Source organism: Oncorhynchus clarkii, chromosome 18 (assembly GCF_045791955.1).
Source record: "Oncorhynchus clarkii lewisi isolate Uvic-CL-2024 chromosome 18, UVic_Ocla_1.0, whole genome shotgun sequence".
Classification (NCBI taxonomy): domain Eukaryota; kingdom Metazoa; phylum Chordata; class Actinopteri; order Salmoniformes; family Salmonidae; genus Oncorhynchus; species Oncorhynchus clarkii.
Window position 1 is genome coordinate 36,522,313 of NC_092164.1, and position 17,299 is coordinate 36,539,611.

A 17,299-nucleotide genomic window follows, 5' to 3' on the forward strand; every position below is an offset into this window, starting at 1 on the left:
AAGAAGAGCTCTCCAGTAGGTTTACCAAAACATTCACAGGCCATTTTGGGGTTACAAGTTTATCAACAGTTGATTACCATTTTCTAGCTCAAGAGTCTCTACTTTTATCCAATGTAAAAAATAATTTAAAAAGTTGCTACAAAAGGACCGAATCAAGATGGTTGGTCACATTTTTTGTTGTGACTCAATCATTTAGAGTTCTACCTCAAATCGACTGTCACAAATACCAGTAATGGCTCAATCAATTCATAAAGCCCTTTTTACACAAACAGTTACTTTACACTAACCCAGCCTCGATGATTTGGGGGGAAATTTAATATTCAGAGTAGAGAAACCATATGATGCCAGGCAAGAGATATGTGTACCGAGGTTGGCGTTTCAAGACTGGGGACCATTTCTGGACAACCACACACTTTTAGAAAACAGTAACACTGACATGGAAAAACACTCAAAAGACCCAACAGGGCATTTTCCTTGCAAAAAAACCTCCCGGCTGCCTCAGAATATGGCTCTCCACTTCCTGTGTTGCAGTTCACACGTGCGCCACTGAGGGAGTAGTAATGACTCACCAGTCGGCTGATCTCTTCCTGCCTGTCGGGTGCAGAACGTGCTGTAGCTTTGATCATGGTGGAGGTCTGGTTGTCTGTCAGCTTCTTGATGCAGCGCTGCCCGGCCACAATGTTACAAACCTGTATGCGGACAGAGAATAGTTAGTTACTGAATAACGCCGTATTCAAGTAATGGAGAAACATGAAAAAGGATTGTTTCTTATGGGACAGGTACTCTCGTTTCCGTCCATTTGGTGCCTAATGAACTGCAGTAAACTGGAAACTAAAGTCTGACCATGCCTACGTCCCAAACCCTTCCTTTTTTTTTTTCAACAATGCATAGGTGCACAGAGTGCATCAGTGATGCCTTCAGGCAATTTCGTCAAAGCCACGAACGCTTGGAAGACCACCGTGAGAGAAACTTGCAGCGATATCTTGAGTGCACTCTATACATACAGTAGGAGTTAATTTGTAGAGTGTGTGTGTGTGTGTGTCTTTTAGAGCCACTCTCTTACCTCCAGGGGTAGGTAGGTGTGCTTCTGTTCCTGCCCCACTTGTAGGCAGGGCAGGTGGGGGTATTTCAGCTGTAGGCTGTACTTCTGCTTGAAGTACTGAGCCACGGTACACTCCATGGCCTGGCCATTCTCCAGCTGTAAGGGGAACCTGAGCAACAGGCAGACAAGGGCATAATACATACCAACAGATCGTATTAATAAACCAAAACAGAAAAATAAAAAGGAAAGAGCAAAGCATCTCGTCATGGGTTTTCTGCGTCAAGAGATAGAGACGGTTTGTATTTTAGCATGGGCTGATAGAAAGAAAAATAATAATAATAATAATAATGAAAAGTCACGTAGGACAGCTAGGGCCGCAGGGACATGTGAAAGCCGCTAACTGGAATGTGTAGCGACGAGTGCAGCACTTACGTTTGGTGGCTGGCGGGGCGGCGAGTGACATTGCACACGCGATACTTCCTCTTCATCTGACCACAGTGGGTGACCTCAACTTTCAGACCTGGGAGCGAAAAACATACGCATAGAAACACCCAGAAGAGCACATCAAAATACGGCCAGAGACGAAGACGGGGGAGATATAACGAGTGGAGTTTGAAGAGACATTTAAGCATCATTGACATTGAAAATGTAGACAGTTGGCGAGTCACTCCATCTGACTGTCAAAATGGCCTAACTCGAACTTACTATTGCTGTGCATAACTCAAACCCATTCACAGCAATGCATGGTTTACAACAAAAGTTACAGTAAGTTAGTGTCAAGCACGCATATCTCACGTTAGGATTCAGCCCACAGTGCAGATTATGGGTGTACATCGCAGATGGGTGTCAAATCCATCTCAATTCATATCCATTGAAAGTTATAAAAATAGTTATAAAAAGGGTAATTTATTTTCAGTAAAGATTCTTCACAATTCTTAAGCTTCCTGAATTGAAATGGACTTGACACACGACCCTGAGGTACACTACAATTGTCTGGGTGGGTGGATGCTGTCTAATAAGGTGTGGTTCACCTCCGAAATGTCACCCTTCCCTATGTAGTGCACTACTTTTGACCAGGACCCATAAGTAGTGCATTATATAGTGAATAGACTGCTTGGTTGCTTAGCAACAAAACTGATGCGTGCACAACTATGGGGCAAAACAGACGGGGTTGGCTTAGACTGTTGACAACATGTAAACTAGATTTAGTCTCCCAATATTTATTGAAAACAAACTTACATTTGCACAATGAGCACTCGTCTCAAATACATCGTTACAGTTGTTGAATAGCTAGCGAATTTTTGCCATATTTGCATAGACGTGACATCCGTCAAAACAAGACATTGTATCATGAGAAATATACAATTATCTGAAACGAGACACCTACGATACCCTACATGGCAGCTTCTTGTCATTGTTGCTAGCCATCTGGCCATCCAGAATCACAACAACAGAGAGCCTTCTGCCCCATTGAAGCGTGCGCATAGTTTTCGTGACGTTGTCAGCTAACACGTCTATAGGGTGCCATTTCAGATGCAGACTTGGTGTGTAGAAACATGGTAAAAACATTAGTCTGACCTGCAGGTCCCCACCCACCTCGGATCTCCTTGGTGAACTTGACGCGTTGGGAGTCGGTGAGTGGCTTGGTCTGCTCGTTGATGTTCTGGATGTCGAGCACCTCGCACATGAACTCAATCACGGGCTGGGCACGGTAGAAAGCAGTGGCGGAGACTGTGGGGGGGCAAAGAAAATGTAGGGTTCATGACCAAAGAAACCATCAATCTATGTTATAGTACCCCAAAACAAATGTACAAGCACACAGCCTGGGATTTTTTTTTAGTCAATGTATTGACTACTGCTCTTACCGTCGATGTTGAGCATCATGTTCCACATGGCAGGACGGACCGACTGATGGAAGCCGAACCACACCTCCCTCCCTCCGCCCAGGGGGTGGTAGTAGCCCTCCGGAGGGGAGAAGAAGGAGCGCCCCACTGGGGTGTACCTGGAAACAGCCACATGGACAGTCCGTTAGGAGCTAAATAAATAAATGCCAGACAAGATTATTCTGCGAGAGATCTTTATGACACAACGTAAGTTCCCTCTGGGGGGAAAAAAAAACATCCCACTTTTGTTCTTATGGAATAACTCAATAGGCAGAGTTACTTGTTTGGTCATTTTGTATGGTAACAGGGCATAGAGTTATTCACTGTCTATATAGGCAAAGCTATTTGATATAGGATACCAAGCAGTAACAATGCCATGAACAACAACTGATAGAATGATAAGAGAGATGTTATAGGGCCATGTTATAAAAGCCATGTGCCTAATGCCTAGGGCCATGGCGGTCATGACATTTTGTCAACCGGTTAAGTCATACAAAAGACTGTCGATCTCACGGTAATTGACCGGTTAATTAACAGACATGTTTAACATCTCCAAGCCGCTGAGGTGCCGCCTTTGGAACATCTACATTTTTTTTTAAGTTGAATAAATCCCTTACAACACACAATCACAACCCTTTATTTACACTGAACAAAAATATAAATGAAGCATGCAACAATTTAAGATTGTACAGCGTTACAGTTCATATAACGGAAATTAGTCAGTTGAAATACATTAATTAGGCCCTAATCTATGGATTTCACATGACTGGGAATACAGATATGAATCTGTCGGCGTGGATCAGAAAAGCATTCCATATCTGATGTGACCACCATTTGCCTCATGCAGTGTGACATCTCCTTCGCATAGAGTTAATCAGGCTGTTGATTGTGGCACGGTTGTCCCACTCCTCTTCAATGGCTAGATATCGGCGGGAACGTGACCACGCTGTTGAGCACGTCGATCCAGAGCATCCCGAACATGCTCAACGGGTGACACGTCTGGTGAGTATGCAAGACATGGAAGAACGGGGACATTTTCAGCTTCCAGGAATTCTGTAAATATCCTTGCGACATGGGGCTGTGCATTATCATGCTGGAACATGAGGTGATGGCGGCGGATGAATGGCACGACAATGGGCCTCAGGATCTGGTCACAGTATCTCTGTGCATTCAAATTGCCATTGATGAAATGCAATTCTGTTTGTGACATGAGCAAACTGCTCACCCACACGATGCCATCTGCCCGGTACAGTTGAAACCGGGATTCATCTGTGAAAAGCACACTTCTCCAGCGTGCCAGTGGCCATTGAAGGGGAGCATTTGCCCACTGAAGACGGTTACAAGGCTGAACTACAGTCAAGATCCTGGTGAGGACTACAAGCTTGCAGATGAGTTTCCCTGAGACGGTTTCTGACCATTTGTGCAGAAATTCTTCAGTTGTGCAAACCCACAGTTTCATCAGCTGTCCGGGTGGCTGGTCTCAGACGACGCAGCAGGTGAAGAAGCCGGATGTAGAGGTCCTGGACTGGCTTGGTTACAAGTGGTCTGCTGTTGTGAGGCCGGTTGATGAAATGCCAAATTCTCTAAAACAACATTGGAGACTGCTTATGGGAGAGAAATGAACACTAAATTGTCTTGCAACAGTACTGGTGGACATTCCTACAGTCAGTATCCCTCAAAACATCTGTGACATTGTGTAGTGTGGCATAATTGCACATGTTAAAGGGGCCTTTTATTTTCCCCAGCACAAGGTGATCCTGCTGCTTAGTCAGCTTCTTGATATGCCACACCTGTCAGTTGGACAGAGTATCTTGGCAAAGGAGAAATGCTCATAAACAGGGATGTAAACAAATGTGCACAACATCTTAGAGAAATAACTTTTGTATGTGACTGGAACATTTCTGGGATCTTATTTCAGCTCATGAAACATTGGACAAACACATCGCATGTTGCGTTTATATTCTTGTTCTGTATATTTTAGGCAGGTCAAAAGAAACATGATTTGAAGAAAAATGTATTTCAGATGAACAGAAGGAGTTGCTATCTGGCTATGCGCCATACTTTCTATAGGCTGTAGGCTTGTTAATTTAGCAGACAAGATATGCTTAAGTAAGTTTTACTTTACTCTCATATGAATAATTTGTATTCTATTCTACTGTATTTTAGTCTACGCCGCTCCGACACTGCTCGTCCAAATATTTATACATTCTTAATTCCATTCCTTTACGTTTGTGTGGGATGTGAAAGTGTTGGATATGGCTTGTTAGATATTACTGCACTGATGGAGCTAGAAACACCCGCAATAACATCTGCTAAACACGTGTACGTGACCAATAAAATGTGATTTCATGTCATCCGTATGCACGAGAACGGAGGCCACTTCCCCACCCGTTTGTTTTTCACTCATGGTGAGGGTAGGCTACTCCGGTTATTTCACTCTCTCACTGCAAAGGTGATATTCCACCCAAACTCTGTGTGCCATGGGCTCTCCAATCCTGTTCCTGCAGCTACCCAGTGCATACTTTGGGAAACCAAGTGAAATCTGTTGCGGGAAAATGAATGTTTACAGATGGAAACCGGTTTCATTAAATGGTTGACAGCCCCTCTCGATGCGCGCTCGAGAAAGCAATGGAGAGAGGGGAGGAGATTGAAATGCACAGTGGTGAGATATTCTGTTGCTAAAGGGAATGTGTCAGTCAATGAATTATGCAAATATAAAAATGCCCTATTAGTAAGCTATTCAAAATAAAATACAAAGTCACTAATTGTAGGCTAACTCGGCGTACAGGCTAGACCAATTATGTACCCAAGACATTTTTGTAAGTTTTCCTGCCCTGCGTAATATGCGGGACACTGTATGTTGTTTAAAAGGCACAATCATTTTAATTGGTGTGTGTGTTTACTTACTCACACACACACACACCATAAAAGTCCTGTTTTCAAGACCTTGTCTTTCAAAGATATTTGGATTTTTACAAATTAACTTCACAGATCTTCATTGTAAAGGGTTTAAACAGTGGTTTCCCATGCTTGTTCAATGAACCATAATCAATTAATGAACATGCACCTGTGGAATAGTCGTTAAGACACTAACAGCTTTCAGACGGTAGGCAATTAAGGTCACAGTTATGAAAACTTAGGACACTAAAGAGGACTTTCTACTGACTCTGAAAAACACCAAAAGAAAGATGCCCAGGGTCACTGCTCATCTGCGTGAACGTGCCTTAGGCTTGCTGCAAGGAGGCATGAGGACTACAGATGTGGCCAGGGCAATAAATTGCAATGTCCGTACTGTGAGACGCCTAAGACAGCACTACAGGGAGACAGGACGGACAGCTGATCGTCCTCGCAGTGGCAGACCACGTGTAACAACACCTGCACAGGAACAGTACATCTGAACATCACACATGCGGGACAGGTACAGGATGGCAACAACAACTGCCTGTTGTAAGTAGAGATCGACTGATTAACCAGAATGGACGATTAATTACGGCTATTTTTCAAGTGTTCATAACATTCGGTATTTTGGCCGAATACATTGCACTCCAGGAGGAGACTACGTGGCGGGCTGACTACCTGTTATGCGAGTGCAGCAAGGAGCCAAGGTAAGGTGCTAGCTAGCATTAAACTTATCTTATAAAAAACAATCATTAATAATATAAATCACTAGTTAACAACACATGGTTGATGATATTACCAGTTTATCTAAGCTTGTCCTGCGTTGCATATAATCGATGCCTGTTAATTTATCATTGAATCATAGCCTACTTCTCCAAACGGATGATTTAACAAGCGCATTCGCGAAAAAAAAAAACCTGTCGTTGCACCAATGTGTACCGAACCATGAAAATCAATGCCTTTCTTAAAATCAATAAACAAGTATATATTTTTAAACCATATTTAGTTAATATAGCCTGCTAACATGAATTTATTTTAACTAGGGAAATTGTGTCACTTCGCTTGCGTTCTGTGCAAGCAGAGTCAGGGTATATGCAGCAGTTGGGCCGCCGGGCTCGTTGTGAACTGTGTGATGACCATTTCTTCCTAACAAAGACTGTAATTAATTTGCCAGAATTGTACATAATTATGACATAACATTGAAGGTTGTGCAAAGTAACAGCAATATTTAAACTTAGGGATGCCACCAGTTAAATAAAATATGGAACGGTTCCGTATTTCACTGAAAGAATAAACGGTTGGTTTTCGAAATGATAGTTTCCGGATTTGACCATATTAATGACCGAAGGCTCGTAATTCTGCGTGTTATTATGTTATAATTAAGTCTATGATTTGATAGAGCAGTCTGACTGAGCAGTGGTAGGCAGCAGCAGGCTCGTAAGCAGTCATTCAAACAGCAATTTACTGCGTTTGCCAGCAGCTCGTCGCTGTTTATGACTTCAAGCCTATCAACTCCTGAGATTAGGCTGGCAATACTAAAATACCTATTACAACATCCAATAGTGAAAGGTATATGAAATACAAATGGTATCGAGAGAAATAGTCCTATAATTCCTATAATAACTACAACTTTTTTACATGGCACATGGCACTTTTACTTTCTTCTCCAACACTTTGTATTTGCATTATTTAAACCAAATTGAACATGTTTCATTATTTATTTGAGGATAAATTGATTATTGGTGTATTATATTAAGTTAAAATAAGTGTTCATTCAGTATTGTTGTAATTGTCATTATTACAAGAAACAATTCAAAAGAAAATTACAATTTTTAAAAAAAGGCAGATTAAATCGGTATCGGCTTTTTTTTTGGCCCTCCAATAATCGGTATCGGCTTTTTTTTTGGCCCTCCAATAATCGGTATCGGCTTTTTTTTTGGCCCTCCAATAATCGGTATCGGCTTTTTTTTTGGCCCTCCAATAATCGGTATCGGCTTTTTTTTTGGCCCTCCAATAAATCGGTATCGGCTTTTTTTTTTGGCCCTCCAATAAATCGGTATCGGCTTTTTTTTTTGGCCCTCCAATAAATCGGTATCGGCTTTTTTTTTGGCCCTCCAATAATCGGTATCGGCTTTTTTTTTGTCCTCCAATAATCGGTATCGGCTTTTTGTTTGGCCCATTAATAATCGGTATCGGCTTTTTTTTGGCCCTCCAATAATCGGTATCGGCTTTTTTTGGTCCTCCAATAATCGGTATCGGCTTTTTTTGGTCCTCCAATAAATCGGTATCGGCGTTGAAAAATCATAAACGGTCGACCTCTAGTTGTAAGGCAGGTCCTCACCAGACATCACTGGCAACATCGCCTATGGGCACAAACCCACCGTCGCTGGACCAGACAGGACTGTCAAAATGTGCTCTTCACTGACGAGACGCTGTTTTGTCTCACCAGGGGGGGATGGTCAGATTCACGTTTATCGTCAAAGGAAGGAGCGTTACACCGAGGCCTGTCCTCTGGAACGGGATCGATGTGGAGGGTCTGTAATGGTTTGGGGTGGTGTGTCACAGCGTCGTCGGACTGAGCTTGTTGTCATTGCAGGCAATCTCAACACTGTACATCCTTCCCCCTCATGTGGTACCTTTCCTGCAGGCTCATTCTGACATGACCCTCCAGCATGACAATGCCACCAACCGTACTGCTCGTTCGGTGCCATGGCCAGCGAAGAGACCGGATCTCAATCCCATTGAGCACGTCTGGGACCTGTTGGATCGGAGGGTGAGGGCTAGGGCCATTCCCCCCCCCCCCGAAATGTCCGGGAACTTGCACGTGCCTTGGTGGAAGAGTGGGGTAACATCTCACAGCAAGAACAGGCAAATCTGGTGCAGTCCTTGAGGTGATGCTGCAGAACTTAATGCAGCTGGTGTCCACACCAGATACTGAGTGTTAATTTTGATTTTGACCACCCCCCTTTGTTCAGGGACACATCATTCCATTTCAATTAGTCACGTCTGTGGAACTTGTTCAGTTTATGTCTCAGTTGTTGAATCTTGTTATGTTCATACAAATATTTACACGTTAAGTTTGCTGAAAATAAACACAGTTGACAATGAGAGGACGTTTATTTTAATGCTGAGTGTGTATATATATACACACACACAGACAGTGTTTTCTAAGGTGGTGATTAATTTAAAACACCCATACACATATTAGAGCTTGTGTGTGAACACAATACTGTTTTGATGTGGTTGATGTTATTTTCGATTTCATTTGCATTGATGTCAGTGGTCAGAGGGACAAGGAGTACCAGGCCATTAGCGACCTGATGATCGTTAGCGAGTTGGGTACTACCAACGCATGTCCAGAGTGCATAAGAGGAGAATAGCGTGACTCAACGCTCACGTTGAATTTTACTACAGCCATGACTGCCAGTAACACGGCCACCGCAACAGCCCTACTAATGACTAACCTTAAATTAAGACAAAACACATTATTGTATTCATATTTCTCACATTATAGCCAATTTTGACTCTGTAGCTTGGCAAATGTATAGTGTAAGCCATGTTTACCTCATGGAAGGCAGGTGGCGGGTGATGACATCCAGGGCCTGAACAGAGTCCTCGGGGACCTCGTTGTGGCCTGACAGGGCCTCCAGGAGCATCTGCAGGCTCACCACTGACACCCACTGCAGAGACACCTTGAACGTCTGGTCCTTACCCTCCCCTGGCAGAGTTACTTCCAGATCCACCTAGACAGGGAGAGGGCAGGGTGTTAGGAAATGGTTGAAAAGCAAGGAAAGCCACAAATAAACACATTTGTGATACGCTTCGAACCACCCTGAGTGTACAAAACATGAAGAACACTTGCTCTTTCCATAACAGACTGACCAGGTGCATCCAGGTGAAAGCTATGATCCCTTATTGACTTGTTAAATCCACTTCAAAATCAGTGTAGCTGAAGAGGAGACAGGTTAAAGGATTTTTAAGCCTTGCAAGAAATTACCTATGAATTGTATATTTACAGTGCATTCGGAAAGTATTCAGACCCCTTGACTTTCCCCACATTGTTACGTTAACGCCTTATTCCAAAATGGGATTACATTTTCTTCTTTCCTAATCTACACAATACCTCATAATGACAAAGCAAAAAATGTTTGCAGATCCTCTAAAGCTGTCAGGTTGGATGGAGAGTATTGCTGCATATCTATTTTCAGGTCTCCAGAGATGTTTGAGTAGGTTCAAGTTCGGGCTCTGGCTGGGCCACTCCACAACATTGATACTTGTGCCGAAGCCACTCCCGTGTTGCCTTGACTGTGTGCTTAGGGTCGCTGTCCTGTTGGAAGGTGAACCTTCGCCCCAATCTGAGGTCCTGAGCGCTTTGGAGCAGGTTTTCATTACTTTGCTCGGTACTTTGCTCCGTTCATCTTTCCCTTGATCCTGACTAGTCTCCCAGTCGCTGAAAAACATCCCCACAGCATGATGCCACCGCCAGGTTTCTTCCCGACGTGACACTTGGCATTCAGGCCAAAGAGTTCAATCTTGGTTTCATCAGACCAGAAAATCTTGTTTCTCATGGTCTGAGAGTCTTTAGGTGCCTTTTGGCAAACTCCAAGCGGGCTGTCATGTGCCTTTTGCTGAGGAGTGGCTTCCGTCTGGCCACTCTACCATAAATACCTGATTGGTGGAGTGATGCAGAGATGGTTGTACTTCCAGAAGGTTTTACCATCTACACAGAGGAACTCTTCAGCGCTGTCAGAGTGACCATCGAGTTCTTGGTCACCTCCCTGATCAAGGCCCTTCTCCCGATTGCTCAGTTTGGCTGGGTTGCCAGCTCTAGGAAGAATCTTGGTGGTTCCAAACATCTTCCATTTAAAGAATGATGGAGGCCACTGTGTTCTTGGGGACCTTCAATGCTGCAGACATTTTTTGGTACCCTTCCTCAGATCTGTGCCTCGACACATTCCTGTCTCTGAGGTCTAAAGACAAATCCTTTGACATCATGGCTTGTTTTTGCTCTGACATGCACTGTCAAAACCTTACAGTGCATTCGGAAATTATTCAGACCCCTTGTCTTCTTCTGCATTTTGTTACGTTACGGCCTTATTATAGAATAGATACAATAATTGTTTTTCTTCATCAATCTACACACAATGTCCCAAAATGACAAAGTAAAAACATTTTTTTTTTTTTATTCAACAAAAACATTTTTACGTAATTCAGACCATTTGCTATGAGACTCAAAATTGAGCTGTTTCCATTGATCATTCTTTAAGTATTTCTACAACAGGCAGCAGATAGCGTAGTGGTTAGTGCATTGGGCCAGTAACCGAAAGGTTGCTAGATCGAATCCCCAAGTTGACAAGGTAAAAATCTGTCATTCTGCCCCTAAACAAGGTAGTTAACCCACTGTTCCTAGGCAGTCATTGTTAATAAGAATTTGTTCTTAACTGACTTGCCTAGTTAAAGGTTAAATAAAAAATAAAATTGGAGCACACAGACAAGACAATGCAGGAGTGGCTTCGGTACAAGTCTCTGAATGTCCCAGCCAGAGCCTGAACTTGAACCCAAACAAACATCTCTGGAGACCTGAAAATAGCTGTGCAGCGATGCTCCCCATCCAACCTGACAGAGCTTGAGAGGATCTGAAGAGAAGAATGGGAGAAACTCCCCAAATACAGGTGTGCCAAGCATGTAGTGTCACACCCAAGACGCTGTAATCGCTGCTTCAGGCGCTTCAACAAAGTACTGAGTAAAGAGTACATACTTATGTAAATAAGGTTGCTCTGTCATTATGGGGTATTGTGTGTGTCCCCCTTGACGAGGGGGAAAAACTCATTATAAAACAGATTAAAAGGCTGTAAAGTAACAAAAACGTGCTTAAAAGTGAAGGGGTCTGAATACTTTCCGGACACACTGTACGTGTGCCATTCAGAGGGTGAATGGGCAAGACAAAAGATTTTAGTGCCTTTGAATGGGGTATGGTTGTAGGTGCCAGGCAATCCGGTTTGAGTGTGTCAAGAACTGCAACGCTGCTGGGTTTTTCAAGCTCAATAGTTTCCTGTGTGTATCAAGAATGGTTCCACCACCCAAACAAATACAGCCAACTTGATAACTGTGGGAAGCATTGGAGTCAACATGGGCCAGCATCTCTGTGGAAAGGGCATGGACCTTATAGAGTCCATGCCCTGACGAATTGAGGCTGTTCGGAGGGCAAAACTTCATATTCGGAAGGCGTTCCTCATGTTTTGTACACATTAAACAAACTTGTCAAGGACTGGAAAACACAAATGATGACAATCGAGTTTAGGGCAAATCAATCCTGTGGTTCTATCGAAACAGAGGCTATTCAAAACTCTTTCAGGAACTGATAGGGGTGCTTGGGAGTAGAAACAGCCCCATTACATGGTCACAAAAACCAGAGGTGCCAGAGTCGTTAAGACCTTAAAAGACAATTGCTTACCCTGTCTCTCCCGATGGGTAGTGGATGGGCCGTGTACATGTTTCTCTTCCCGTCGTAGCCCGGTTGTCGATCACCAAAGATCTGCATCTTGAAGTGGCGAACCATGGTGTCCACCACCTCCCTGTGAGAGAGGGGGGAGAAATCATGAGCTGGCCAGATAATGCATTCACACAGACAGCACTGCTTACAAAAAGAGCAGTCTTGACTGTCCTTCCCTATACATTCAATTGTTCAAATAGGGTTTGGCCCGGGGTAGGTCGTCATCGTAAACAGGAAATTGTTCTTAACAGACTTAGTTAAAAAGGTTTAAAAAAAAATAAACTTCCCACCAGCTGCTCTGTTAAAGACCCATTTTTATTTTCACACGTACAACTTACTTGAGTTTGACTTGTTTCACTGACAAATACACACTTCCATTCCCTCAACCCCCCCCCAAAAAATAAACCCTCAAAGTATCAACTTAAGCTCCCCTCTCTCTGAAAATCCATTTCCACCTTCAAGTTCTCCTCGAAAAGAGACATTTCTCTCCTTCCCAGTTGTATTTACCTGTTAACCCTCCTTGGCCGTTTCTCAGGCTTGATGTCAATATCGTAGTGATAGACATCAATCTTGGGAATCTGCACCTGGAAGTGGTTGGCCAGCAGGCGGATGGGCTTCCCCACGGTGCCCATGCCAGGCCTCCGTGGGGGCTGGAAGAGGGAGGTGGGGGCCGGCGGGCCTATAGGGGGGTCCAAACACAGAAACACACACATTTGTTGGTTGATACATTCATTTCGTATTCACTATGTACCAAATGGAAGAAAACAGACAAACAGTGAGGAGCTACCTGAACTTATTCAATAAGAAATGCTTGTTTTGTCTGTGGAGAAAAAATTGCTGCTACGGTGTGCTCTAACAAATAAGACCCTGTTAAAATGGCACTAAGAGGAAAGGACAAGTAAGTAGTAGTTAAGAGGCCTTTAGGGCTCAGACTAATTTGTTTGTTTTGGCAATGAGGCTAAGCAGCACGGTGACCACTGGTGGGTGCAATTATTGGTAGCTAAGCTATATGGATAGGATGCTCAGAAATTCATCAAAGCTAACCAACAAAAATTGTTGAACGCGTTTGCCATTTCTTTTTTGCATTATTAGAGTTGTTGGTCTATTTGCGGAATCAATTTCTGAAATCAGTCCAATCACATTCCTTGCCACGGTTTCCCACATGAACTCTCGTCAACAGGTCACGGCTACCCGTCCACAAACACACCTATTGATCCATCTCCCTGGCCTCCGACCCAGATAGGTCAACAGAGGAGAAAACAAATGTCCCTACCCAGCCCCCACCCCACTCAAGCCAGAACATAGACTGACGCACAGGGCCCGCCCCAGACAAAGAGCAGCACGTCAGACAGACGGCAGCAAGGCCAGATGAGGGTCTGCAGAGACAGCGGGGATTACCACTAGACACAACACAAACACTGCCTCACCACCCATCTTATACAGGATGTGGCTCATACATTCAGTGTATATCCCACAACTTATTGTGTAGTCCTATTGTACCAAGCCCCAATACTGACTCACAGGCATGTAGTTAGCAATTTATACAGCCAATGAAAATGAGAATTACTTGGGTGGATGTTGGAAAGTGAGATGCACCACTATTGTATACTTTTCTTACATTTCAATTGTCCTTGGTGTTAAAGACTCTATTAAAAAATAGGGGGATCCAATTTAACCTACCTACTCTGTAGACACTTAAAAAACGTTTGTCTTAGGCCTAGACATTCAAGATTCAGAACATATAGAGAGGGAAAGGGGAGAATTGAGTTTATCATGATTTAAGGCTGGGTGCAAGGGAGGGAGGGAAACGCTTACTGCTTTTGTCCTCTGCTTCCTAAAAACACGCTCCATGCATGTCCTCATCCCCTCCTTAAAAACACTCCACTCGCACCAGTCTTCTCACACCACGTCCCTGTAATAGTAACTGCGACGGGACCAACCACAACAGCCACAGGGATACACGGTGTGTATAAAGGTGTGCATGTGCTGTAGGTAAGGTTCAGAGAGAGGGATCCCAGCAGGTGTAACAGTCAGGTTGGGTCAACCCGACCTCACCCACTTTCACCAAAAACAGCACCGGATCTATATATAGCCCCCTCAGCTGCTGCCTCAAGGCGGTTGAGAGGGGCTGTCAGTGTGTCACTGTGTGATATGCCTGGACCCCTTCCTTGTCCTCAAACCTACACCAGGTCCCTCCCTGAATGGGGGGTCTCACACTGGTACCTCAAATATGGATTCAAGTCTGCAGCAACAACCTGCAGGGCTTGGCTGGCTGTCACATGCACTTCAGGCAAATTGCCCCTGATCAAGCCCACTGCCCACACAAATTAGTGCATTGTACATGGTCACGATGTGAGAATGCGGCTACACTGTGATTCTTAGGTGATCAAATCCAATCAGGGACAATCTAAAAAATAAAAAAGCCAATTGGTTACCGTGGTTGCACTGCACCAAAGGAGAATTCCATCAGAGAAAGCGGACCACTGCCAAAACTGCTGTCTGGTTATTTGATAAAGGTGAGTAAATTACTGAGCATACCCGGCTTAAAATAAGGAGCACTGGTTGTTGACCTACTAACTGTCTAAATTGACATAAAAAAGTCTGAAGAGTGACAGTGTGGCCAACAGTCTTAGGCCTAACAGTTGGGAGTTCCAGGTAACGGCAGTAGGTTAGGGTTCGTGGTGGTAACAGATACAAAACCACCTTCAGTCATGGTCAACATACAGGCCCAATGACCATAAAGCCTCCATGCTTTTAGTCTGGTGCAGGTGAGAGACTGGGGACGGGCTTAAACCTGCAGACATGATGCACTGGGCTGATGAGTCAGTAATGACATTTTTTAAAAACCTTTATTTAACTAGGCAAGTCAGTTAAGAACAAATTCTTACTTTCAATGACGGCCTAGGAACAGTGGGTTAACTGCCTGTTCAGGGGCAGAACGACAGATTTTTAACTTGTCAGCTCGGGATATGAACTTGCGGTTACTAGTCCAACGCTCTAACCACTAGGCTACCCTGCCGCCCCATTGACCGTGAGGGACGTGCAGTCACCTGTAAATCACCTGGATTACACAGTGGAGAAGAGGGGCCCGGGGACTGCTGGGGCACATCAGCCGTTCACAACGGGATAGCTCGTACCCAGCTCGGCCCAGATTGTCGAGCAACTAAGGTTAGCCTACTGAACACGCCCACCTGCTGTACTTATAGCAGCAACCTTGTGAAATGCATATTTTATGTCCAACATTTATTCCTTTGTTTATGGTGGGTTTTTATGGATCATTCTGCAGCAAAACTAATTCCCCCCAGGAGGATAATTTCATTTTCTACCTAAACAAGCTTTCGTGTGATGCGTGTGTGTATGTGATGATAAACAAGCTTTCTTGTACTGTATGTGATGATGCTCAGGGAGATGCAGCTGATAATGTCTGAGGAGGTTATTTTGGTGTACTGTGTTGCAATGATTTCTGGAAAGACCATCACTTGGCATTTTTGACGATTTGGCACAGACAAATAGTGAGCAGAATGGCAGCTGTGAAGGGGTTGCATACTAAACTAGTAGGCTCTTTATAACATGGAGCAAAGTTACATTGTTAACCTCCGTTTTGTAGCAATCATTGAAGCCTTCCAGTATACCATAAAATACAAATTAGCCCATTATATATGCCTACGCATAAATGCCCAAGCTTGTGTATGGATAGCCATTGTGGCCATCAATTCCACCTAAAGTGACACTTAACATTTGCGTGGCAAACAGGAAATAGAGAAGAATGTATATGCTTGTGGTGGTAAACGACGGCATAGGTTTCATTGCTGGGGGAAAATTGTTTCTGTAAAGATCAGGCGACAAAAAGGCTGATAACTTGTTAATCGCTTTTAATAAGGATAGGAATTCACACCAGCTGCATGAAAGTTATTTGTATATCAGGTGTGAAAGAACCATACTTATTGGTAAACTGTCAATTGGCAGTGCAGCATCTCGTGCGTGATATATAGCCTTTAAGTCAACTAGTAGCCATTGCGTCACAGTAAAAATGGTTTTGTTAAGAGTACGTATGGAGTACACGATCTATTCAAAAGCCAGGCTCCACTCCATGCATGCACGGGAGCATGATCATTTACCCCCAGGCGACCAAACCACTGACAGAAATACAAGAAAGCATATCAACACGTTTTTAAAATAATGTACTGCCAACTAACAGTCGATGGCATTTAAATATTTCAGCGTGAACAAAGACAGTGCTGCAGCATTGTAACGTTAGTTAGCGTCTCTCGTCGCGTTCAATAGGTAGAAAGGAAGACAGTGTGTCGATTGCACAATTAGCTAACTACCAGGCTTCATATTAACATTTTCTAAAGCTATGTGGGCTTGAGGGCATACGTATTTCAACTGGAATCGTTTTAAACGTATCATAAAGCTGAAAAAAGAGCGTGTTTGATGATGAAACGATAGGCTAGATAAAACACACGACACGGAAGGCATTGGTTAACCCCCCCACACACACAATGCCGTCTAGCCCTAGTATCGAGCTGCGCGCTTCAGATAGAAAACCAGCAGCCAAGATTGACGAAAACAAGATCTCGTTTTGTCTTGCATAACATGTGTTCATCAAGCTGTAGTAGTCACGGTAAGAACCTGATCTCCGTTGTATTCATCTTACACGCGTTGGGCCTGATATGCTCGTTTGTTTTTTTCTCTTTCGTCGAGGCCTACCTACAACCACGGTCCCCAGTTGAGCAATGAATAGGGGCACACTCTCCCGACACCGGATTCTCATATCATATTCTTACCGGGTCCGAGCGCTTCCATGGCCGAGGGCTCTCTCTCCGTCTCTGTCCCGGCCTGGCGGCTCCGTACCGACACTGAAATTGGGGGCGGTATCGCGAAGCTGAGGGGGGCTAATTTAAGAAAGGGAATATAATGCGTAAATGTCCAGCAGTGTTGTGGATGCGTTGTCTTCTGAGTGATTTAAAACAGATCCTGTAG

At 43.9% G+C, this 17,299-nt stretch overlaps 1 protein-coding gene and 1 non-coding gene across 8 annotated transcripts in view; both read right to left on the bottom strand.

Moving 5' to 3' along the window:
• LOC139373397 (protein argonaute-4) overlaps window positions 1-17,282 on the bottom strand; it is a 36,663-nt gene extending 19,381 nt beyond the window's left edge. For 2 of the 7 annotated variants that reach the window (XM_071113857.1, XM_071113855.1), the window contains exons 1-9: window positions 17,104-17,282; window positions 12,824-13,007; window positions 12,278-12,398; window positions 9,388-9,566; window positions 2,908-3,044; window positions 2,639-2,773; window positions 1,475-1,562; window positions 1,064-1,211; window positions 570-689 (exon numbers count right to left, since the gene is read on the bottom strand). In XM_071113857.1, the coding sequence (XP_070969958.1) occupies window positions 570-689; window positions 1,064-1,211; window positions 1,475-1,562; window positions 2,639-2,773; window positions 2,908-3,044; window positions 9,388-9,566; window positions 12,278-12,398; window positions 12,824-13,007; window positions 17,104-17,122 (1,131 nt within the window). In that variant the 5' untranslated portion in view covers window positions 17,123-17,282. Of the gene's footprint in view, window positions 1-569; window positions 690-1,063; window positions 1,212-1,474; window positions 1,563-2,620; window positions 2,774-2,907; window positions 3,045-9,387; window positions 9,567-12,277; window positions 12,399-12,823; window positions 13,030-17,103 lie in introns of those variants that run through there. The other 5 variants (XM_071113854.1, XM_071113852.1, XM_071113856.1 and 2 more) reach the window with 4 other exon arrangements.
• LOC139373971 (small nucleolar RNA SNORD35) lies at window positions 897-975 on the bottom strand. The gene has a single exon (XR_011627632.1). It is a non-coding gene; the product is annotated as a small nucleolar RNA SNORD35 (small nucleolar RNA).
• Window positions 17,283-17,299: the final 17 nt, after the last annotated feature.